The sequence below is a fragment of the Enhydra lutris genome, unplaced genomic scaffold (assembly GCF_002288905.1).
Source record: "Enhydra lutris kenyoni isolate GAN:26980312 unplaced genomic scaffold, ASM228890v2 scaffoldscaffold14, whole genome shotgun sequence".
Taxonomy (NCBI): domain Eukaryota; kingdom Metazoa; phylum Chordata; class Mammalia; order Carnivora; family Mustelidae; genus Enhydra; species Enhydra lutris.
The window spans coordinates 1,719,579-1,743,611 of record NW_019154098.1 but is presented as its reverse complement, the minus strand read 5'-3'; the positions used below and the strand labels follow the sequence as shown (position 1 = coordinate 1,743,611).

At 65.6% G+C, this 24,033-nt stretch overlaps 1 protein-coding gene across 1 annotated transcript in view; it reads left to right on the top strand.

The window, feature by feature from the left end:
* Positions 1–6,167: 6,167 nt before the first annotated feature.
* LOC111146581 (adhesion G protein-coupled receptor B1) overlaps positions 6,168–24,033 on the top strand; it is a 63,587-nt gene continuing 45,721 nt past the window's right edge. Inside the window, 13 exon segments of the mRNA XM_022502194.1 lie at positions 6,168–6,960; positions 17,148–17,309; positions 18,485–18,595; positions 19,065–19,229; positions 19,343–19,511; positions 19,570–19,574; positions 19,993–20,157; positions 20,398–20,562; positions 20,770–20,871; positions 21,918–22,024; positions 22,242–22,436; positions 22,638–22,706; positions 23,351–23,459. Of these exon segments, the coding sequence (XP_022357902.1) occupies positions 6,168–6,960; positions 17,148–17,309; positions 18,485–18,595; positions 19,065–19,229; positions 19,343–19,511; positions 19,570–19,574; positions 19,993–20,157; positions 20,398–20,562; positions 20,770–20,871; positions 21,918–22,024; positions 22,242–22,436; positions 22,638–22,706; positions 23,351–23,459 (2,317 nt within the window).

Genomic DNA, 24,033 nt, shown 5'->3' with positions numbered 1-24,033 from the left:
GCCGCGGGGGCCGCCCGGGCAGGGCAGAACAGAGGCAAAGCCAGGAGCCTGAGTGCACGGAGTGTCTGCAGGGTCTGCGAGCGGTTTGGGGTGATGGAATTCTGGGCCAGAGGAGGTGTGGTGAGGCCCATCAGAGAGCTGGCCCTTGGTTCCAGGCCAGGGGTGCCTGGGGCAATGGGGGGCGGCACGGAGTGATGAGGTGTCTGTTGTCCTCCTTTGTGAAATAGAGGTGAGACCTCCTTGCCCTCCGTGGGTGGGGGAGCAGGTAAGGGCCTGTAGGGGTGGCCTGGAGCAGACCAGGCACAGGACGGGCCCCTCCCAGCCACGGACCTTCGGGTGGGGAGGGGGCTTCCTCTCTTCACTTGCACAGTTCTGCCTGGCTTCCAGCCAGGATCCCCCCACGACCCCCATGCCCAGGCAGGTGGGCAAGGGAAGGAGGCTTCCTGAGGGGCTGGGGCTGGCGGGCACAGTGATGGGGGACATCTCAGGCGCCTGGCCTGGGGGCTCCTCAAGGCAAGCGCGGGATACCCCGCAGGTCAGCTGAGGGTTCACTGGGAGACTGGTTCGCACAGGCTGGGAGAGGGGACCGCTGGTGGCTCGGGGGGGGGGCAAGTTCTCACACCCCACCTGCTTCTGTGCTCATGGAGGGAGGCCTGCCCGGGCTCTCCTGGCCCCTCTGTGTGCTGGATTGTCCGGGATCAATGTCAGCAGCCCCTCCCTGCCCAGGGACCAGGCTGCCTGACCTGCCACAGCCCAGGAGGGATATGTGGGGGCTCACAGGACCGCCCCCCGGCGCAGGGAGGACAGGCCGCTGTGGGCAGGGGTGGTTGCTTGTCCCTGGACGGCCTCTCCTGCTCGCTCTCTTGGCCCCTGCCTGCCAGCCAGCCCCTGGGCTACCGCTGGTGCCGAGGGGGCCCAGCCACCCCTCCCCCAGTGCAGCCTCTTCCCAGGACACACAGGCAGGCACTGTTCAAGGGGCCGGCCGGGACAACAGAGTGCCTTTTGTGGCTGGCATCTGGGGATACCATTGGCGGCCTGGGGTGGGTGGGGAGGGGATGCGGAGGCCGGGCCCGAGGTGGGTCTGTGTGTGTGCACTGGGCCTGGCGGGGGAGGGTCGGACGGACCCAAGTGAAGCTGGAGAGTCCTGGAGCCCTTGGAGGCAGTGTCCAGCCCAGGCCCTTGTACAGTGGGGAAACCGAGGCACTCGGGGCCTCTGATGGCAGGGCAGGGGCACGGACACCTCTGGGACAGTGTAGAAGGTCGGAGCGGCATCCCCACACTGATGGTGGCCCTAAGAGGCCCACTGTGAGCTTGATTCTGCTCCTACCCCACAGTGGGTGCTGTGACATTGAACAAGGGGGTCTCTGGGGAACCGCCTGTGGTCAGTGCTCAGGAAATGGCCATCACTCTTGCCCTGACTCCCAGCTTCCTGCCCCGCCAGGCACAGCCAGTTCTCTTGGTCCCCCCACACACTGTCACACCCCTCCTGTTCCAGTGGCCTCTACCCTGTGACCCTACTCAGACACCTGCAGGCTCCCTTGCCCTCCTCCTGAGTCCACAGCGCAGGCTCTGGGAGGCCTCACTGCCGGACGGGACGGACGCCAGCCAGGGGGTGGGGACTGGACACCAGGAAGAACTTCCCGGCAGCAAAGGCAGTGTGGCCCGAGCAGGTGACGGGAGAGGCAGGACCCCAAAGAGGCTCGGGTGCTCATGGCCACCATCCTTGGGAGCCCAAGAGGGGCAGTAGGCGACCAAAGCTGCAGTGACCCAGGCTGGGAGCTGGGGGACCAATGACCAGACCAGCGGCCTGTGTGGGGAGGAGACGGCCCCCTGTGAGCGCTCGTGGAAAGGACCAGCAGGGGCCGCATCAGAGCCCGGCACCAGGGGCCGAGTGGGGCCTCCATGCACCCCTCACCAGGGGCCAGCTGGCTCAGAGAGCTCTGACAGCTTGCTGATGCCTGGGGGCCAGATGTGGTTGAGGGAGGGGCCCGAGCCGGCCCAGGGCACCCCAGATCTGGCCCTCCGGTCTGAGGCCCTGCCTTGGGCTCCTCGGGGTTCTGGCTTGGCCACTGGGCTCTCCCCAAGCCATCCCCTCCAGGTCCCCTCCTGTCCCAGCCCTGGCGTGCGTCAGGCTGACCCTCACATCCCAGAGAACACGCGCGGAGCCCGGCTCTCCTCTTGCCTTGGAGCCTTGTGTGAGCATGGTACAGGTGTGCGTGCGGGTGCAGGTCTGTGTACACGCACACACCCCTGTGCTTTCACATGCGTGCCCACACATAGGCGTGTTCTGAGACGTGTATGCATCTACACCTGCCCCCCATTTCTGTGACCCCGGCTCCCCCCGGCCCAGATCCCATGGAGGCCACTTCCTCGTTCTCCCTGCCTGCACCTGCCCCTGGCCGTTAGAGGAACCCCAGAATGGTCAGATCAGGCCCTGCCCCCACTCATCTGGGGACCAGACCCAAACACCCTCCCCTCCAGGACCCCACCCCGAGCGCCAGGGGGGGCCAGGCCCACCCCTGTCTGCCCCCGCCCTGTGTTGGCACCAGTCCCCCTGGCTTGAGATAGACTCCACTTAGCCTCCCCTGTGGCTGTATGACCTGGGGCCGGACCCCAGTGCGCCGCAAGCCTGCCCAGCTCTCTGCCTGCCTCGGCCCACCTTTGGCGTAAGAAGGCTGAGAGGGGCCTCGGGCCTGTCTATCCACAGTCTCGTTGGAGGGGATCAGACAGGTGGCTCCAGGGGATGGAGGAGGCCTCGTCTCACTGGAAAGGCCTGGGAGGCAGAGGGCGAGTGCCCGCCAGCAGGTGCAGGAGCCATCCACAATGACCGCCTGGGCCTCCCGCCCTCCTCGGCCCTGTGATCCTGCCCGCAGAGCCCGCGGGGGCCGTGATGCTCACCCTCGCCGCTGGGACAGCCTTCTGGCTAGCGGAGCCTTCCCCAAGGCCCAGGGTATGGAGCAGTTTGAGTCCAAGATGCAAGCTGAGCCTAGCTCCCTGGTGGCCCTCGCAGGGAACCCCAGAGCTCCCAGGCACGCTGTTTGAGAACCCCATGGCTGAACACTTTGAGGCCATCTTCAGGTCCCCGGAGTCTGTGAAGACTCACTCCAGCGCCTCGGTCCTGGGCTGCAGCTGCCCGAGAGGGTTCTGAGCTCTGTCTGACCTGCCCCTTACCATACCTTCACCCTTGCATGCCCCCCTCAGGGTCTAGGCAGGGAATGTCCCCCCAGACACACACACACACACACACACACACACACACACACACACACACATCCCACAGTCCAGCAGGCCACTGGGACTTCTGTCTTCTCTCTCCCGAGCACCCTCCCCCGGCCTCCTCCCGGCTCACTACCCCTGCCCCGCCTCACCTCCCTTCCCTTCCCCTAAGGCCACTCCCTGCCACCGGCTGCAGGGCGGCCCTTCTTGGGGGCACTGTCCTGCCCCCAACCCTCCCTGACACCTCTCTCCTGGTGTGCAGGACCCAGCAGGCGGGCCAACACGTGCTCCAAGAGTGGTGTGTGCTGGTGGGGGGCGTGCAGAGGACCTTGGCTCGGCCTGGCTCCGGCGGGCCCCGGGACAGTGCGTGGTGGACTGGCAGACGGGGCCCCGCGCGCTGGCTCAGGCACCCGGCACCTGGCACCGCCGAGCCCCACGGAGGCACAGCTCCCCAGAGCTTCCGGGGGGAACCCTAGCAGGTGTGCCCAGTTACAGCTCACTGCTGTCACCGTGAAATGCCCAGCACAGCTCGGAGCCCCACGGAATGCCCCACCAGCCCGGGCCCGCCGAACCCGCATGGCGTGGAGCGGGCGGCCATGCCCTTGTCAGCAGCACCACGTGGCTGAGCCTCCCTTTGTTCCAGATGGGATGATGGAGGCCCTAGAGGACCCCCTGCCTGGCACAGGCCCTCATGCCACCTCCTGCCCCGCTCTTGGCCCCCCAGAACTAGCCCCCCACCATGGGAAGGCTGTGGGACAGGCTGCCTGGGGTCCTGGATGAGGTGCGGCGAGTTGGGCTGCTGTGTGCGGAGCTCAGTTTCTGCTGGGCTCTGCCAGCATCCCCCCAGGACTGGGGCATCAGGGAGAGTCTGTGCCAGGGCTGGGGGCTGGCTCTCACCTTAGGTCCCAGTCTGGGACTTGACATGGGGGGTTGCTGCCTCAGGGGCTAAGGCTCGGGCGAGGTTCTGGAACACGTGACCACAAGACTATGGGGACCTCCCAGGTCTGGGATTGGCTGCAGGACCCTGGCCTTTCCATCCCCATAATGCGGGGACTGGCGGGCTCTTCTAGAGGCATCTAGAAGCTGGGGGGCACCGAGGGCCTCCCAGAGGTAAGGGCCAAGGGCAGAGTCTGCTCAGCTCCTCCCAGAGGTGCCAGCATGAGAAGCTGGCAAATTCTTTTCTTGGGGCCCCTAATGTCTGCCACGAAAGAGCCCCAGAGGACCAGGTTTGGCCCAGCTCCCCTGGTCATCCAGAGCCCTGCTCCCTCCTCCTCTCCCCTCGAGAGTCACCTCCTGCCCCGAACACAGGGACACCCCCAGGTCTAGCTCTTACCCTCTTGCAGAAAGAGTGAGGCTTCATACTCTTTCTACTGGGGCGGCAAGGGACTCGCCCGAGGCCACACAGCCGGGAGGAGCAGCCTGAGTCCAGGCACCCCCACTCCAGTCTGCTCGGGGCCCAGGGCCACCTCCGCCCAGCTCCCTGCTCTGCCACCAGCCCGTGCAGGAAGGGTGGCGGCCAGCTGGGCCTGGGCAGCAGGAAGCGGCAAGCGCCTACGGGCAGGTGGCCACACGGGAAGGTTGACAGAGGGTAGGGGAGGCCAGGCCACCTGGGGAGCCGGCTGCAGCCCTCCCTTCTCACCCACCAGCTCAGCGGCTGCGTGGGACTGACAGCTGGCCCAGCTAGGGGCCTTGGTGATAGTGGGGAAACTGAGGGCTGGAGGCAGAGAAGCTTACCAGAGTCCGCATGGTGGCGAGTCCAGGTGGGGCTTCGCCCATTCTGAGCCCAGAGTGGCTCCACTGTGTCCCTGCGCCATATGGGCTGGCGGCTGCCTCCCCCCGCCCCCACGAGCAGAGGGGGGACCCCGTGAGCTGTGGCACAGGATGGGATCTGCGGGGGAGGTCCGCGGTGGCTTCACCTGTCACCGTGACCTCCTTCGAGTCGCTTACCCTCTTAGCCTCGGTCTCCCCATCCTGAATTTGGAGGGTCACGGCCAAGCCTGGCAAAGAAGGGGTGAGGCAAGGGACCAGCGTTGGCTGAAGCTGGGGGAATGGGGTTCTAGTGACTCTGTCCCCAGCCCTCCGTGCCCAGAGCTGCAGGGCCCTGGAGCCAGTGGGGTCGAGGGTGGGAAGAGGAGGAGGGAGGTGGCCTGAGAGGCTGCAGTGACCCCATCACAGTGTCACGGTCAGAGCCAGGGGCCCGGGTGGCCTGACAAGGGGTAGGGACTCCCACCCCTGGGGATGGAGGGAACGGCTTCTCCCCTCTACAGCCCCCCCACTTCCTTCCTCTGAGGTTTGTGGATTCTTCCCTGAAAGACAGGGAGGGGATGGGGAGGAGGAAGGGCAGAGAGGACGAAGACCCAAGGAGCGAGAGGGCCAGGAGAGAAAGCCAGGCCCCCCCCACCAGAGGCCCCAGGGGCAAATGGCGGCTGTGGCAGGGACAGGAGCAAGCATGCAGGCCCTGAGCTCATGGGAGCCACGCCAGGCTGCTCAGCCGGATGGACACAGTGAAGGCCCCTATGGCACTCGGCCCTGGCCCGGTGCTACCCACCCCTCCCCGATCCGGCCTGGTTGGAGGAGGAGGAGGCCCCTGTCCCACTGCAGGTGGACACGCTGGCAGGAGGCAGACAGGGTGCCTGGGAGCCACGCCAGGGCCTGTGGCAGCCACCCCAAGCCCGGGCTGGGCAGTGGGGCACAGCCGCAGCGTCTCAGGGGGCTCACCCCGTCCCCTCTTCTGTTCTTCCCCCAGGGGCTGCTGAAGGCTGCAGGCCCGCGTCGGGGCCCCGGACTTTAGGAGCCACTGCTGCACTCAAGGTCGTTGGAAGCGTTCTCCTCCTCCGTCCCCCGGCTCCCGCCCCGCCTGGCACCCCGCCGTCGCCGGACCCTGGCATGTCAAGGCCTGGCCCGCGCCTGCCTGCCCAGCCCGCGGAACCCCGGTGGCCCCGCGAGCTAGGATGAGGGGCCAGGCCGCCGCCCCGGGGCCCCTCTGCCGGACCCTCTGCCCGCGGCCGCCGCTGCTGCTGCTGCTGCTGCTGCTGCTGCTGCTGCTGGGGCGTCGGGCGCGGGCGGCTGCAGGGGCCGACGCGGGGCCCGGGGCCGAGCCGTGCGCCACGCTGGTGCAGGGCAAGTTCTTCGGCTACTTCTCGGCGGCCGCCGTGTTCCCCTCCAACGCCTCCCGCTGCTCCTGGACCCTGCGTAACCCCGACCCCCGCCGCTACACACTCTACATGAAGGTGGCCAAGCCGCCCGCACCCTGTGGCGGCCCCGGCCGCGTCCGCACCTACCAGTTCGACTCCTTCCTGGAGTCCACGCGCACCTACCTGGGCGTGGAGAGCTTCGACGACGTGCTGCAGCTCTGCGACCCCTCCGCGCCCCTGGCCTTCCTGCAGGCCAGCAAGCAGTTCCTGCAAATGCTGCGCCAGCAGCCGCCCCCAGACCCCGGCCCCCGGCTGCTGGGGGCGTCCCCGGGCCCCAGCGACGACTTCTCCGTGGAGTACCTGGTCGTGGGCAACCGCCACCCGAGCCGGGCCGCCTGCCAGATGCTGTGTCGCTGGCTGGACGCCTGTCTGGCCGGCAGCCGCAGCTCACACCCCTGTGGGATCATGCAGACCCCCTGTGCCTGCGTGGGCGGGGACGGCGGCGCCCCGGCCCCCCGCGGGGACGTCTGCCTGAGGGACGGTGTGGCCGGCGGCCCTGAGAACTGCCTCACCAGCCTGACCCAGGATCGGGGCAGAGACGGTGCTGCAGGTGAGTGCCCGGCGGGAAGAGGACGGCCCGCTGGCTCTCTGGGCAGAGGGTGGGCGGGGGAGGGGGTCATCTCGGCAGGGCTGCCCCGGTCCCCTGTCCCTGGAGCGAGCCACCGGGGAAGCTGAGGGCGTGGAGGTAAGGCTGCTGGGCGAGTGTTTGTCCCCGGCCTTGGGGTCCGCGTATCCGGCCCCCAGGTGGTGCCCGCTGAGTGTCAGTGAAGGGACGAATGACGGATTTCCGCCGGGATGAAGGAGTGTTAAGTCCTGGCTGGGGGAGTGTCCTTCCATCTTAGCTAAGGAGCAGTGGGCTGCCGTGGCCTGTGGCGGGGTCCGTGGGGCCTCCAGGGACACGGGCCACCTGGAAGAAAAGTGAGCCGAGCGGACCGTTCAGAGATGTGGTCGGGACCTGAGATTTGGGGATTGTACGTGGTTGAGCCCCACCGGTCTTGTAGCCTCAGCTGTACTGCACAGAGTGCCAGGGGTGCCAAGGACACGCAGGGACAAAGACAACAAGGACCCGTTGTGGGGAGGCTGCCCTCAGGGTGGGAGAAAGTGCCCGCAGCCCTGCGGGAGCACATCAGGGAAACGCAGGGCAAGAGTTCCTGACGGGCTGAGGCGTCTGCTTTACCCGGAGGCCGGGGTCGCCTGGACCAGGGGGCCGTGTTCAGGATTCCGGGATGCGTGCATGAACCCCGGGGTGTCGAAGGGCATCACCAGCTGCGGACGGGGCGGACGTGTGTCGGGAGTCCTCGCGGAGGGGCTGTGCATTCTTGGCCCTGGGAGCACCTTGGCTTCTCCTTGGAGAGCTGGGAGCCCGTGTGGGAGGATGAGACTGGGGGGACGGGGAGCCAGTGGGCCTCGGTGGGTAGTCCTGGTGGTGGAAGCCCCCTGGCAGGAGGCCTGGGGTTTTATGGGAGCATCCGAGGACCCTGGAGCTGTGGCCAGACCGGGGAGGCCATAGGCGACAGCTCTTCTCAGACTGCTGAGCTGTCCAGGCTGCCGAATATAGGCACCGGGCACCAGGGGCTGGGCCTGGCTGGGGGTTCCACGCTGTGCAGGTCACTCTGGGGCCAGGTGACATTGTCCAGTGCCCTCGGCCAGCGGGGTCAGAGGACTGGTCAGAACCAAGTCTTTAAATGCAGAAAATAAGCTATAAGAGGTTACAAGGAAGCCAGTTATCAGGGAACAAGGTTCCAATCTGGCCCCCGGCTGTAGATTCTGGAACGTCCAGGAAGTAGTGAGGATAGCTGGAGAGAAGCAGGGGGAAAGGGGGAGGGCACTGCCTCTCCCATGGTCTCAGGAGGAAGCCAGCAGAGCCCCCAGGAGATGGGGACTGACGGGGTGCCCAGGAAACCAGCGCAAATGCCCTGTGGACATTAGATGTGGGGGGGCAGCAGCAAGGTAGGAGGCTAGAAGGGCTGACCTTTGGGCTGGGCGAGATGTAGGACACTGTGTCCTTGACTTGGGCAGATTCTGAGGCAAGACAGGATGGAAGCCGTCCTCGGGGGGGGGCGAGCAGGAGCAGAGCTTCGGGTCGTGGCCGGTTTGGGAGGTGGGAGGACGATGCAAGGCAGGGCCAGGCCCTGGCCGGCCTGTAGTCTGGCTCTACCACTCCCCAGCGGGCCTCAGTTGCTTTGTCAGCAAGGAAGGACTGTGGGGCCGCATCGGGTCTGACGGCCCCAGGACTGCCCACCGTGGTAGCCATGTGCATAAGAGCTGGGTGTGTTCACATCGCGGGGCTTCAAGCAGAAGAGTGACATGCTCTGGCGGTCCTCGGGCTGTCCATGCAGAAGGCCGCTGGAGCTCAGAGCAGGCTGGTCAGCGTGGGAGGAGGAGGGCCTGGCGGTAGGAGCTGACGGCTGTGCTGGTACGCGGGACACAGGGAAGGAGACAGCTAGACACCACCCCCCAAATTTCCAGCCAGGAGCTGGGAAAGCACTGGGTAGGGGCACAGTGGGGAGGAAGATCCAGAGGTCAGAGTGGGACTCCAGTGTGGGATTGCCGGGGGCTCCCCCAGGTGGGACTGTCCCTTGAGCAGGGCACTGTGGGATCTGGGGCACCAGGACAGGACCAGGTCAGCCCGACCCACACTGGCTGGGAGTCCTGGGCCAATCCCAGAAGCTCGGTTGGCCCCTCGGGCCTCTTGTCTTTAAAATGGAAAGAGCAAAAATAGTCTTTCCTGGGTTGCGTGAGGAACGCAGACCGGAGGAAGCAATTCTAGGCAAACACGATGCTAGTAATGAAACACCAAGGCCCACGTCCACTGTTAGGTGGGAGGCAGAGGGCTGGGTGGGGGGGGCTGTCGGGGGAGGGGCACTGGGGGACGGAGGCGGAGGCGGGGGAGGACACGCCCGGAAGTGGTACTTGGAAGAGGACAGGAAGGCGGGTGTGTTCGCACTCGTGTTCACACCTCTGCGTGCGTGTGTGTAAGGATTGTGCACTGTATCGTACGTGTATGTGCACCACCAGCGTGTGCCCGTGGATACAAGTGTGTGTACATGTGTGTTCACGCAAGCCTCACCCGTGTGTGCCCGGGTGTGCCCATGCGCATGTGCAGGATAGCGAGCGTGCACGGGTGCACGGGGTGTACACCTATGTGTGTGTACACATGCATGCACAGCTGGTGTGCACAGTGTGCCATGAGTACATGGTGCTCGTATGGGAATGAGTGCGTGCGAGCACTCACGGTATGTACGCGTGCTCATGCATGCACGCGGGCACACGTGTGCACGGCTGGTACGTATGCGTATGGAGCACGTGTGCGTTCTGAGGCTGGGCTCCGTGCAGGGCCGATGCCAGCGCCCTTGGCAAAGGGTAGGGCCCAGGCTGTGTGGCCAGGCCTGGTGGTCTTGTGGGAAGACCATTTGGAGAGTGTGGGCTGGGACTGCCCGCCCCGTGGAGGAGGGGCCGCGCTGGGCAAGGTGGGCCAGATGGTGTCACCTGGGCCCAGAGACCAGGCACCCCTCAGGGCTTGTCCCTGGACCGGAAGACCCTGATACTTCTAGGACCCTGGGAATAAACACTCTCATAGTGGTGTCCCCAGCAGCCGGTCTCGAGGGCTTCCTCTGTGCCGGAAGCATCCACACACATTTAACTAGTTTACCCTTTCTAGCAGCCCAGGAGTTGGCCCACCAAAGCACCCTCCTGCCCCCCGGGCCTTTGCACTATCTGTTCCCTCTGCCTGCAACACTCTTGCCCAGACATGTGCAGGGCTCCCAAGTCCTTGCTCAGACATGCCCCTCTCCACAAACCCTGACCGTGCCATGTCAGACGGCAACAGCCCGAACCCCACACTCCACCCCCACACACTGTCTCCTTTTTGCTTTCCACAGCCTGCGTCTCCTGTGAACACACTGAGAACTCCCTGATTTGGTTGGGTCCATGCCCCACCCTCTGTCTCTGCTGGGGCGCAAGCACCACGGGACAGGTGTTTGCCCTGCCCACCCTGGAGCCCCCAGCATGTGGAACGTGCCCGGCACAGAGCAGAAGTTCCTTGGAATAAGGCACAGAGATGTTCGGGCAGCAGCCAGGGTCACACAGCTCGTAAGGGGTGGGGTGAGCTGGCCGCAGCGCCCACCCGTGTCTCCCAGGGGGTCTTTGCTGGGAAGCTTGCACTTCCGTGCGCGTTGTGTGGCGGCACATGGACCGGGGAGGGGCAGCAAATGCTTGGAAGACACACCGCTGAGCTAGGCAGGCACCAGACCCCAGATCGCGTCCGCTGAGCCGGGTGCCCCGGGAGCTCCGCCCCCTTGCGCTGGCCAGGGGAGGCCGGGGTGGCGTGGCTCTCCATCTGCACCCCAAGAAGGCCGCGTATGCCGGCGCCGGGAGCGGGCAGGCGGCCTGGCCAGCCCGTGGCCCATTTTCTGCCCTCCCCCTGCCCAGCCTGTCCAAACGCCACATGGCCGCGTCATGCCTCCGACCCGGTGAGCGCTCCTCAGGCCAGAGCAACTGTCCCCTGTCCTCCCCGCCGCCTGCCTGCCTGCCGGCCTGCGCCACAGTCTCTCAGGGCCAGTCCCACGGCTCATCTCCCCGTCTCTTTCCCACAGTCTCTCTTTGCATTTTCCTGCCTCTGGTGAGACGGGCCATTTCTCTCAAGGGTTGTTTTAAATATTCATGTTTTAATTAAAGAATTTTATTGCAGAAGCGACACAGAAGATAATGAAAAAGCAGCATCCTGGGGGCTGGGAGCAAGCTCATGCGTGTTCCTGTGTCCCCATGTGTGTCCCCACGTGTGTCCCCATGTGTCTGTGTCCCCATGTGTGTTCCCGTGTGTCTCTGTCCTTGTCTCTGTCCCCATGTGTGTGTCTGTGTCACTGTGTCCCCATGTGTGTCCCCGTGTGTCTGTGTCCCTGTCTGTGCCCCCATGTGTGTCCCTGTGTGTCTGTGTCACTGTGTCCCCATGTGAGTTCCCATGTGTTTCCTCATGTGTGTCCCTTTGTTTTCTCGAGTTTCCTCATATGTCCCCATCCGTGTCCCTGTCTGTGTGTGTGTTCCTATGTGTGTCCCTGTGTGTTTCTGTGTCCCCATCTGTGTCCTTATGTGTCCCCGTGTGTCTCTGTCCATGTGTGTCCCCGTGTCCCCATGTGTATCCTTGTGTGTCCGTGTTCCCGTCTGTGTCATATGTCCATGTGTGTCCTCATGTCCGCATGTGTGTCCCTGTGTGTCCATGTCCACATGTGTCACTGTCCTTGTCCCCATGTGTGCCCATATCTGTGTTTGTGTCCCTGTGTCCTCATGTGTCCATGTGTGTCCATGTCCATGTGTGTTCCCTGTCCATGTCCCCGTGTGTGTCCATGTCTCCGTGTGTGTCCCTGTCCATGTCCCCATGTGTGTCCTTGTCCCCCTGTGCATAGATGTTTCTGTGTGTCTATGTGTGTGCACCCGCCACCATCACATGCCTGCACAGGTAGGGGTGCTGGGCTGCAGTGGGGGTCACCCGCCAGCATGTGGGTCCCAGGGATGTGGGTGTGGGACAAGGCTGTGATGCAGGGCCGAGAATCCAGACCTGTTCAAGGCCACAGCCCTGGCCCCGGGCCTGTCACCTCTCAGCCACGACACACAGGCCTCTGCAGGGCTTCGGGGTGTCCCAACCCTAAGTGCCCCCCGACTCCCCTCAGAAAGAAGGGTCTGGAGCCCCTCCCCGGGGTCAACAGGGTACAGAAAGAGGGTGGGCTTGGGCTGTGGATGGAAGATGGGGTCTAGGTGGAAGTGTGGCATCTCCGGAGTTTGGGGGTGACAGGGGAAGTGGTGGGGGCTGGGAGGGTGTGAGGGACTTTCTGCCAGGGACCAGGGCTGGTCATCTCAGCCAGGAATCTGCTCTTTTTGTACCAAGACCTGTTCACAAAAATCCAGAAAACCAGGTCCAGGACCCTTGTAGACAAGGCCTGTTCCGGATGAAACAGGAAGTGAGCCCAGGAAAAGGACAGGCTCAGGGAAGCCACAGGGGAATGCCCACGCGTGGTCAGAGCCCCCCCATCGCCCCCCAGCCCAGGCTGCTGGGGTTGTGAAGCGATACAGCCCTGTCTGCCTTCCGCGTCCCAGGACGATGGTGAGAAGGGCTGTTAGCTGAGCAGCTGAGGCCCAAGGGGAGAAGCAGCGTGCCCGGGCCACTGATGCTACAGGGCAGAGCTGTGGTGGGCGCCGGCCAGGCTTTTAACAGGACACCCTTCCTAGGACGGGGGATAGATACCTGCCTGGCTGAGGGAGAAAGGCCACCAGAAGCATATACACCTGCAGAAGAGGCCATGCCAGCCACGTAGGCAAGCCTCGGTTTCCTCACTGTGAAATGGGGACGTGACAGGCCTGGTCCCAGGGTCTGTGTGAGGCTAAAGGAGACAGAGTATCTGGCACAGGTACTTGCAGGAGCCCTCCCTGTCCTCCATACCTGAGCCGTGGCCCATGGCCACTGGGCACAGCTCTCGGCCCCGTCCTGAGATCTGATGGTGGTTGCTGTGGCTGGTGGCCTGCTGGCCACTCGGGCTCTGAGAGTGGGAGCCGCGAGCCCTGGTGCAGGGTCAGCTAAGGGTGGGCCCCCGTGGACAGGGTGGGGTTGGAGAGGGCGTCCCCAGCGGTCCGCATTTGCGCATTCATGTGAGCACGGGAGAGGAGGAGCCTGGGTGCCCCCTGGATAGGCCCAAGCTCGGTAAGGAGCAGGGGTCTGGGGGGGGTGGCTGGAGCAGACAGTGGGTCCCTGGGGAGGGGAGCCGGGCCAGCCCTGGCGGCAGTGGCAGGGACCCGTGGGCCGCCCCCACCTGCAGAGCCGGGGAGACCTCTGCTGGAGGACACGGGAAGTGCAAGCTGTCCTCTGAAGGGACCGAGGCCCCGGGGAGGCCCTGGACGTGGGGGGCCTGGCGCGCCCCCGGCCAGCATAGACTCGGGACAGCACAGCCTGCAGGCTGGGGTGCCGGGGTGGGAAGGCAGCCGCAGAGGCCCCTGGCCGGCTCTCTCTCCTGGGCGGCCATTAATCGGCTCCATTCATCCATTAATGAGATGGAAATGAGGCACCAAGACAGAGGGGCATTGAGCGGGGGAAGAATACGGCTTCTTTCCGTGCCGGAGGGGCCGCCCGCCCCCCAGCCTTGCCCACTGCTCTGGCCCCGGGAAGCCCGCTGGGCACTGGGGCTGCGGAGAGCTTGCAGGGGGACCCCCGGTCACGGACGCCTTTGCTCGGCCAACACCGACCCAGCGGCAGCCATGTGTGGGAACGCACGTTAAAAAAAATAAAAACGGTAACAGAAATAGCAACTCCCATCTCCTGAGTGATCGCCAGTGGTCAGAGCACGGCCAAGGCTGGGGACCGGTCTGTGACGGGGCTCAGGCCTCCGTGCGTGAACGGGCAGCGGGGACCTGTGCCCAGCATCCCACGTCAGTCTGTCATGAGGATCGAGGCTCCGAGTGGGACCAGACTCAGGCCTAGACCTAGGGGCTGGCCTGTCCTCCGGGCCCGGCCGTGGCCCCCCTCCCCAGCCTCTCCTGACGCGCCCCCTCCTCCGCGCCCCCCCCACCTGGGTCACCAAGGTAACCAGCCCTGAAATAGTGGGTGTTTTGGCAGCTGAGGCCTAACCTGAGTCTATCCTGAGACTCCGCGCTCCCAGCAGTTGCCATGGGAACCGAGTGGCATCCTCCAATTAGCCCGGCTTGGACACCCTCTCTCTCCCACCCACTGCCAGTTTCCACGTCACTCAGGCTTCCTTGTGGGGGCTGGGCTGGGGCGGCCAGGAAGGATGGGTGGGACGTACCCCCCAACCCTGTCACCCGGCCTGTCGCCCCAGGCTCTGGGCTTCTCCGTTCCTTTGGGTCCACGTGACGGGATGGCATATGGCTCCAGCAGGCAACACCACTGAGGCCTGTGGCCCGGGCTGGGGGCTTGTGGGCAGCCCTGGCAGGCAGCCTTAGTCGGAGGCACAGGGGACTCTTAGAAGCTGATTCTGGGCTCCTATGCTTGCCAGCGGGAGGTAACACGGCCTCCCTACCTGCACCTGCCCATCGGCGTGGGCACCGGGCTGCTGCCCGAGCCACCCACTCCCCGGGCCCCTAGTCTGCGCACCTGCTCGCGCGCCCAGCCCACCTCCCCACCGGCGGGCCAGGGTGTCGGTGGCATAAGATGGAACGACACCCGCATGTGTATTTCCCGCTCGGCACTGACACCTGGCTCCATGCACCTCCGAGGCTCGGGCTTCCTCGGTGCCGGCCCCCCGCCTCCCCAGCCCCCGGCAGACCTTCCTGGTGGCAGCCGGGCCCTAGCCCCTGGCTGTTGTGATCGCCATCTCTGAGCCTCAGTTTCCTCTGCTGTAATCGGGGTGAAGCTGGCCTCCTGGGTAGGCTAGGGCTCAAGGCTCCTGTGCCGAGGTGCCTGTCACAGAGGAGGCCCCCCCGGGCAGGCACCGGGGCAGAAGGTCCACTGCGCAGGAGGTCCCCCGGAGGAGCTGGCCATGGTGGCCGGGGAAGGAGCCTCCTTTCTTGGAGTGTCCGGCAGCCTCGCTTGATTGTCCTTTGGCCTCTTCCTAGCTGGGGGGCGTGGGCACAGCCTTGGTCTTCATATGAACAGTGGGAGCCACAGCGTGGCCCCTCCATGCTCCCCGCCCCCCCGAGGGAGGAACCAGGCAATGTGCAGCCCCCCTTCCCATGGTGTGGCCCTGGCAGGCCCTTCCCGGGCCCGGCAGCACATCTGGGAGCCCCGTGTGTTCCTGTGTGCGGGCCCCAGAGAGCAGGGTGCACGCCCAGCCCCTGTGGGGTGGGGACTGCGGTCTAAGCCAGCCCCTCCCGTGCGGTCCCTGTGGCCTGGATGCCTGAGCTGGCCTGCCTTTCCTGTCCGCCAACACCAGCCCACTGACGGTGGGGGCGAGAGGCTCACCCACCACATGCCCTTGGCAGAGGTGCTCCGTCCCTCTGGGCCCAGGGGGAGGCAGCACCCGCCAGCCTGGCCTTCCCCTACGGCAGCCACTGGCTCCCCCTGCCGGTCGAGTCCCAGCACAGGCCCACAGGCAATGAGGAGGGGCTCTGGCACCTTCCAAAGTGGCCATTCAGAACAGATCAGCACCACCCTGAGTCACCTGGAGGCCAAGTGGGTTCTCCCGGGTAAACTCTGACCCCAGTGAGTGCCCGCACCCATCCTCCCCCAGCCCTTTCTTGTCATTGAGCTCCACACCATCAGCTCCCCATCACCCTCAGAGAAGAGGCCTGAGGCCAGGGCGGGATGGACTTGACCATCCCACAGCCAGCAGGAGGTGGTGGGGGCAGCGGGGAACCTGGTCTCTCGGCTCCAGCCCCGCCCCCTGCAGCCTCATTCTCTCCCATGGGCTGGGGTCTGCTTCCCCAAGCCACAGACACAGCTGAACTCCCACAGACAACTGGGGCCCTTCTCACAGGCCTCATGTGACCTGCCCATGGCCCACGGGACTGCCCTGCCCCAGCCTCAGGTGAGCAGGCCACATGGGACAGTGGTCAGCCTGAGCGCAGGTTCCCTGTGGGTCCTGGCAATGCCTTCCAGTTTCCTGGCCCCCTTGGAAGCTGGTGCCACGTCGGGGCACCCCACCCATCATAAGGGCTTGGTGGAGTTGCTTACCTTGACCGAGTGTGCTCTCATCCTGCTTTTGGGAGTGGGTGTCCCCAAGGAGACATGGGCAGGCGGTGGCCAGAGCCATGGTCCAGGCCCCTAAAGCGTGGCCCTTGGACAGAAGCAGCTGTCCTCAGCCCATCAGCATGGCCTCCACTCTCTGGCCTGAGACAGGCCTGACTCGGCCCTTACGGTGCCCCCCGCCCGCTGCGCTGTACTTCGTCCGCTCGGCAAGCTTAGTGGACTCGGGCCACCCAGGGGCTCAGACCCAGGGATGGATCCGGGGGGCGACAGGGCCAGGATGGAGGAGACTCACAACAGAGGCTAAGAGGGGGTGGCTGGAGGCCTTCGTCCCCAGACCCCTCAGCATCCAGGAACCTGCTCTGCCAGGTTGGGGGGGGGGGGCTTGTCCCAGTGTGGCCACCAGGTATGGGACCATGGTCTCCTCAGGTGGAGTGAGGGAGAGAGCACACAGGTCATGGCCAGGAGATGGGGGGCTCAGAGGACATTGGACGGAGGACCATGGGAAGGGTCTAGCAGGGCTTGAGGCTCTGTGTCTGGAAGTGAGGGTCCCCTCTGCCCTGGGGCCTGTCGCCAGAGCCTCACAAGAGGCAGCCATGGCGGGGGCAGGCTGTCTTTCTTTCATTCATTCATTCTTCAGACACCCCTGGCGCTCCAGCTCTGTGTCCAGCCCCTGCACCCGGGCCCTGGGTTCAAAGCCAGTAGAGACCTTGGCACGGGTACCTGTAGACAGAGAGCTGGAGAGCACTGTGGCCTGGCACCCCGGAGGGACATCTGGGGAGTGGGGGAGGCACCAGGCCCCAGGGCCATCCCCCAAGGCAGACCCTTTCCCCAGCCCCTCTGCCCCTCCCTGACCCTGCCGACCTCTGCTTCACAGGCCCAGGGCGGCTGTCCAGGCCCAACCTCCTCCAAGCCCACCCTCCACAGTGCTGTGCTGCCTCGCTGCCCGCTTCCTGGGGCACGCAGGCTTCATACCAGCGGGTCCCCGGAGCAGGGACCCATGCCCTACGACCCGGCCCAGGAGACTCCCAGAGGTCACTCCCTGAAAGACACCCCAGCCCTCCGCCCCGCCCCGCCCCCTGACCCCACCCCCGCCCTCTGATTCCTCCCAGGTGGCTGGAAGCTGTGGTCCCTGTGGGGCGAGTGCACGCGGGACTGCGGGGGAGGCCTGCAGACGCGGACCCGCACCTGCCTGCCGGCCCCCGGCGCCGAGGGCGGCGGCTGCGAGGGGGTGCTGGAGGAGGGCCGCCTCTGCAACCGCAAGGCCTGCGGCCGTGAGTGCGCGGACGACGCGCGGGCGGTTGGGCCTGGGGGTCCAGGTGGAGGACCGGGGTCGGCGAGGCCAGAGGAGGGAGGGAGCAGCCCCGGGCGGGGCTGGGGGAGGAGAAGGAAGAACCCGGGGCGGGGTGGGACCGGGGAGGCGGGAAAGGAAACCTTCAGGGCAAGGTCCGGTAGTGGAGGGAGGGGGTCCGGGGCCAGGCCAGGTGAGGGGAGGGAGGAGCTCGGGGCGGGGCCAGGGGTGGGCGGGGCCGGGTGTCAGTGGAGGGGGAGGGGACTGGGGCGGGGCCACGAGAGGGAGGAGCCCGGGGCGGGGCCCCCGGAAGGAGCGGCCCGGGGTGGGGCCAAGAGTGGGAGGAGCCCGGGGCAGGGCCAGAGGAAGGAGTGGCCCGGGGCGGGGTGGGACCCGACGGAGGGGAAAGGAAACCTCGAGGGCGAGGCAGGTGGAGGAGAGGGCTTTCGAAACAGGGAACCAGGCTTTGTGGGGCGGGGCCTGGGCTGGGGCGGGGCGGGGCCGAGGCCTGTCCGGGTGCGGCAAGGACCGTTAGAGAAGACTCAGAAGGAGTCCCAGCCCTGGGACCCCAGCCCCGCCCCGCCCCGCCCTACCTGGAGGTGGAACTGAGGGGAGGACCTGCTGGCCCCAGCCTGACCCTGACTCCAGGATGTGCTTCTCTAATAAGCCTTCAACGTCCTGATGCATATCTTAGCCGCTCCCATGATGTTAAATCAGCCCATAATGAGCCTGTCCTTCTTCGGTGGTTTGTCCCGTAAGGGGCCTTTCCTGGGGAGAGGAGCTCTTCTCAAGAACCTGGGGCGGAATCAGGGGCGTCAGGAGGCCAGGCCGTGGGAGACAGAAGCGCTGGCGGGAGGCTGTGCGGGAGAGGGCAGCAACCACTCAGACGTGGTCCTCTGGAGGAAGAGAGGGAAGGGGCGTAGGGCAGGGGAAACCCATGGGAGGAGTCTTCTGGGGACCACACGGGCTGGTGTCAGGCCAGCGTGTCCCAGTCCCAGGTTTCCCAATCGTCCAGGGGGGCCAAATAACCCGGATGTGGAAAGCCTGACCCCACTCTGGCCAGGGACAGAGGGACACAAGGCCCAGAGCGCCCCTCCCGAATTCCGAAGGCGGTGCTGCAGGCGGTGGCGGGGACACTGACCTGAGCCCGTCCTGCAGCGGCCGGGCGCGCCAGCTCCCGAAGCCAGTCCCTGCGGTCCACAGACGCCCGGCGGCGTGAGGAGCTGGGGGACGAGCTACAGCGTTTCGGCTTCCCATCCCCGCAAACAGGTGAGCCGCGGGCTGGGTGGGCCTGATGCACCTACAGTCGGACTGAAACCCTACAGAGTGGGGAAGGTTGGTTTCAGGGCGTGGGGTCTTTGGGCAAGAACTGCACGTTATTAGTTGCCGCTACGTCTAGGTAATAACCTTGATCACTTACCTTCCGACTCCCTCTTAAGTGCCCGCCGCTTGTCTCCAAGCAGACTGGCTTTAGGGGATGGGTGCCAGGCGAGGGGGCCTGTTTGGGGCTAGACCTGGGGACCCAGAGGTGGCACAAGGACACCCACAAGGGCTGTGAGCCTTGTAGGGGAGATGGGAAGTCCTAAAGGTCAGCCCGGGTTGGAAGTAAGCCTCGCTGGCCGCCTGCTGCCCAGCGCGGAGGGGGTTGGGGGGTGGGGGGTTCCTCCTCGGAGTCTGACCGCAACCTCAGCACGGAGGCAGTGGCAAGCCTGCGATGCTGTCGGTCTGGGCCCCGCAGGTGACCCCGCAGCCGAGGAGTGGTCCCCGTGGAGCGTGTGCTCCAGCACCTGCGGCGAAGGCTGGCAGACCCGCACGCGCTTCTGCGTGTCCTCCTCCTACAGCACGCAGTGCAGCGGGCCTCTGCGGGAGCAGCGGCTGTGCAACAATTCCGCGGTGTGTCCAGGTGCGTCTGGGAGGGGGCGGGCCCGGGGGCGGGGCGGGCGGGGCCGGGGGCTGGGCAGCCGCGTCCCACCCGGGGGTGGCTGAGCCCAGCCACGCCCTCCCTTCCCTCCGCAGTGCACGGCGCCTGGGACGAGTGGTCGCCTTGGAGCCTCTGCTCCAGCACCTGTGGCCGTGGCTTCCGAGACCGCACGCGCACCTGCAGGCCCCCCCAGTTTGGAGGCAACCCCTGTGAGGGCCCTGAGAAGCAAACTAAGTTTTGCAACATTGCCCTGTGTCCTGGTAGGTGAGAGGGAGGGAGCTGGGCTGGGCGATGGGCAGGAGAAGAAAGGAAAGGGGGGAAGGGCACGTGAGTCACGGGCCAGCCCCAGGAGTCCAGGGCTAGCTTGCTGGGGTGCTTAAAGGTTGGAGAGCCTAGGGCATTCTTACTTGTGTGTCATGGGTGTTGGGATGGCATGCCCCCGCCAAGGTGGTCACACCCGTGTCCCAGGCTTGGTGGTGGTGCAGTGGGCCTCAGAGGTGTTCACACCTAGGACCCAGGATGCATGGTGGACGGGCAGGCCCCTAGAGGGGCTCACACCTGTGACCCAGGCTCCTGTCCCACCTTCCCATGGTTGGGTGGTGAGACCCCCCCCCCAGGCGTGCAGTTGTCCCCTGTGGCCCAGGCGTGGTGGTGGGGTGGGGGGTCCCCGGAGGCATTCGCATCCGTGCTCCAGGCTGGGTGTTCACGCTGGCTTCCTGTCCCGTTTCTCCCCCGGGCCGGGCAGTGGATGGAAACTGGAACGAGTGGTCAAGCTGGAGCGCGTGCTCCGCCAGCTGCTCCCAGGGCCGGCAGCAGCGCACACGGGAGTGCAACGGGCCGTCCTACGGGGGCGCTGAATGCCAGGGCCACTGGGTGGAGACTCGGGACTGCTTCCTCCAGCAGTGCCCAGGTCAGGACCGTGCCCTGGGTCCCATGGGGGGGTACCTGGCAGGCATATGGGGGGATCCGTGGGACAACGGGGGTGGTTGCGGGGCCTGTGCATGGGGTGGGGGGGGGCTTGGTTTCCTTTTTCCTCGTGGCTTCCTGCTGCTACATCCCCGGGTCCCTGTGTCTCTGTGACCCCTGGCCCCCGGAACTGTGCCTTCCTTGTCCCCATCTGTGTGCCCCCGTGCCTGGCTGTGCCCTGCAGTGGATGGCAAGTGGCAGACCTGGGCGTCATGGGGCGGCTGCAGTGTCACGTGCGGGGGCGGCACCCAGCGACGAGAACGAGTCTGCTCCGGTCCGTTTTTTGGGGGAGCTGCCTGCCAGGGCCCTCAGGATGAGCAGCGGCAGTGCGGTGCCCAGCGGTGTCCCGGTGAGTGTCCTGCATTCCACCCCCAAGCTGGGCTCTGGGGAGGAGCACCTGAGCAGCTGGGCGGGCTTGGGGCTTAGCTTGCTGGGAACAGCTCTGCCTTGAGAGAGTGGGTGCTCTGGAAGGGTCTTGGCCTTCCCCAGTCTGCTGCCGGTTCCTGGCCCCCCTTCCCACACCCTGCCCCACGCACTGCCTCTGGCCTCTCGGCAGAGCCCCATGAGATCTGTGACGAGGACAACTTTGGCACGGTGGTCTGGAAGGAGACTCCAGCAGGAGAGGTGGCTGCAGTCCGGTGTCCCCGCAATGCCACAGGTGAGGGCTTGGGGGACAGGCGATGTGGGGCTCCTATCCCACCTCATTGACAGGCACCGACACGCCCTCTGGGCCTGCCCCCAAAGAGCCGTCAGCTCATGCCCACTGAAGCCAGGGCAGCATGGCTGGGCCCGCTGCGGCCCGCCCCAGTGTTCTAAATGCTCCCCAAGAGCCAATATCCCCATAAAGTCCATTGCAAGGGATGGACCTTTATTGCTATGTGATGTTAGGAAGTGACTTGACCTCTCTGAGCCTCCATTTTCTCGCTGTAGAAGGACAGCTGTAAAAGGGGCTCTCCTGATAGTGCTGTCCTAAGGAGAGGGTGAGGTGGTACCTGCAGGGTGGGGAGGGGGTGGGGGCGGTACGGGCCAGGGTGGGCTTGTGTATCCCTGAGCCCCACCCCATCTGGTTTACGTGTTCCCGGGAGCATATGGCAGACAGAGAAGCAAGATTAAGGAAACGCAGGTCACACGATGGTATGATCTCTGGTCTTTGGTCTGCAAGTGTGACCACATACCCCCTTACTGTGATCCTGCGCCTAGCTGTGGAACAGGAGTCCGTTCCCCCACCTCGTGCGGCTCGTGGCTCATGTCGGGTGGCCGTTCTCTGTGGCCAGTGCCATGGTGTGCACGCACAGCCATGCCCGGCCCTGGCCACACCCCGGAAGTGAGTTCCCTGGCCCTGGGGCCCCTGAGGTGTCCATGGGATGCCCAAGCCAGCTGAGGCCCCTGCCGTGCTGTGGGTGGCGCTGGGCAGGACCCCGGCTGTCCGCTCTCCCGGGGGCTCTGGGCTGAGAGGAGCTCCAGGACAGGCCTCCCGATGAGCCGAGGCCTCCACCTCCATGCAGGCGGCGTCCTGGGTCCTTGCAGGAGCTGCCGCTGTACCTGCTGGAGGAAGGAAACAAGGGAGGCAGGCCCTGTGCGGGCCCCCCTCTCAGTGGGTGGCGGCTGGCCAGTCCCTGCTTCTGGGGGCTAGAGGCGCTTGTGCTGGGGAGCAGAGGGTGGGATTTCCTCGCTGGAGGCAGAGATGACCCGCCGTCTCCCCAGGCCTCATCCTGCGACGCTGCGAGCTGGACGAGGAGGGCATCGCCTACTGGGAGCCCCCCACCTACATCCGTTGTGTCTCCATCGACTACCGGAACATCCAGATGATGGTGAGAGCGGGCTCTGGGGTGTCCCGCCCTGTCCGGCGCTTCTCTGCCCTTTGATCTCAGACCCGGCCCAACGGCCAACCCCCGCGGCATGGCCTGTGGACCTGAGTCAGCTCCGGCCCCTGGCTGGGGGCAGCAGGAGGCCCAAGGGTGGGAGTCCTTGGACCTGCCTTGCTGCGTCCGGTGGAACCACGGCATCCACCCTGCTCCGTCTCCCCAGACTCGGGAGCACCTGGCGAAGGCGCAGCGTGGGCTGCCTGGGGAGGGGGTGTCCGAGGTGATCCAGACGCTTGTGGAGATCTCCCAGGACGGGACCAGCTACAGTGGGGACCTTCTCTCCACCATCGACGTCCTGAGGAACATGACGGAGATCTTCCGGAGGGCGTATTACAGTCCTACCCCTGGGGACGCGCAGGTGGGCTCCAGAGGGCAGCCCTGGGGAGGGCGCCTGGGAGGGTGAATAGGGAGTCCCTGACTCCAGCATCCCGCTAAGCCCTGACCTGGCCACCTGCTGGGCCCTGACTCCCATTACTGAGCCCTGATCCCAGGAGCACACGGAGCCAGAATTCTGGTGCCTTATTCCCTGCTCACTGGCGCTTTATCCTCTTCTTTCCAGAACTTTGTGCAGATCATCAGCAACCTGCTGGCAGAAGAGAACCGGGAGAAGTGGGAGGAGGCCCAGCTGGTACGGACAGCAGTCTGGGGCCCCCTGGCCAGAGCAGCAGGGTGGGCACAGACATGCCTGCTTCCTTGCTGGGGCCCAGGCTAACCCAGGTGGGGCCCTGGGTTCAAGTCCCAGCAGGACCTCTGAGCTGGTCAGACTTTGATCTTCCGTCTCCCCATCCACCAGAGGACGGTAGCTCACCTGGTGGGCTCAGTGGCAGGTGCAGGAAAAGGTGTGGGCCACGTGGTACGTGTTGGGGTCACTGGGACATGGCCAGCCTCCCTTCCTCCTGGACTGACCTAGAGCCTGCCACCATTCCTGACCCCAGGACAATAATTGGTATAAGGACTGTGGGTATCCAGAGACCCTGGCCTTGTCCCCAGGCTGACCCTTGCCCACGAGCACAGCAGCCTCTCTGGGCTCAAGGTTCTGTTGTGTAGAATGGCAGCGGATACTCAGAGGTCCAACCCTGCTTCCCGAGTTGGGCCCAGAGCTTCTTGGTGCTGGGGAATGGGCGACAGGACCCTGGATAGTGGGCGACAGGTGCAGGAGCAGAGGAACCGGAGGGTGCGTCCCAGGCTAGGTGGGGGCTTCGATGACACCCTCATTTCCCTCTCTGGTCCCCATGGGATCTGAGGCTCCCTGCCCCCCACACCCGATCTCAGATGGGTCCCAATGCCAAGGAGCTCTTCCGGCTGGTGGAGGACTTCGTAGGCGTCATCGGCTTCCGCATGAAGGACCTGCGGGACGCGTACCAGGTCACAGACAACCTGGGTGAGCCCCTGCCCACTCCGCTGACCCCCTCCCCAGCCCTCTCCGCAGCCCTGGGCCACCCTCCACGTCAGTTTCCTTGTCCACGGGGACAGGCGGCGGCCAGACGCCCTGCATGGGCCCTCCCTGCGCCTTCACATGGACACAGTCCCCAGCTCCGTGTGGACCGTGGCCAGTTGGGATCCCAGAGGGGGACCACAGGGTGTCTCAGCCTGGGACACAGCAGGAGCCCCGGGCCAGGGCCGGCCTTCACTTGCAACCCCCAGTGCCCTCTCTGCACTGGGGCTGCCCGGAGGGTCCAAGGCGGGACCGTGCAGCCGGCCTTTCCGTGCCCTCTTCCCCCAAGTGTCTCATCAGAGGGTCTCCGACTCCTCCCAGTGCAGGTGCACTGACCCAGTGACCCAGTCTCTAAGACGGGACGGCCGCCAGCGATCGCCTGGGGCCTGCAGAGAGCCCCAGATCTCCCCAACTATCCTGTCAGACACCTGCATCTCACGGGCCCTGTGGTGTCATCACCCTGTGTGCCCCACGGACCCCACAGCCCAGGCCGCACCCCACGGACCCCACAGCCCAGGCC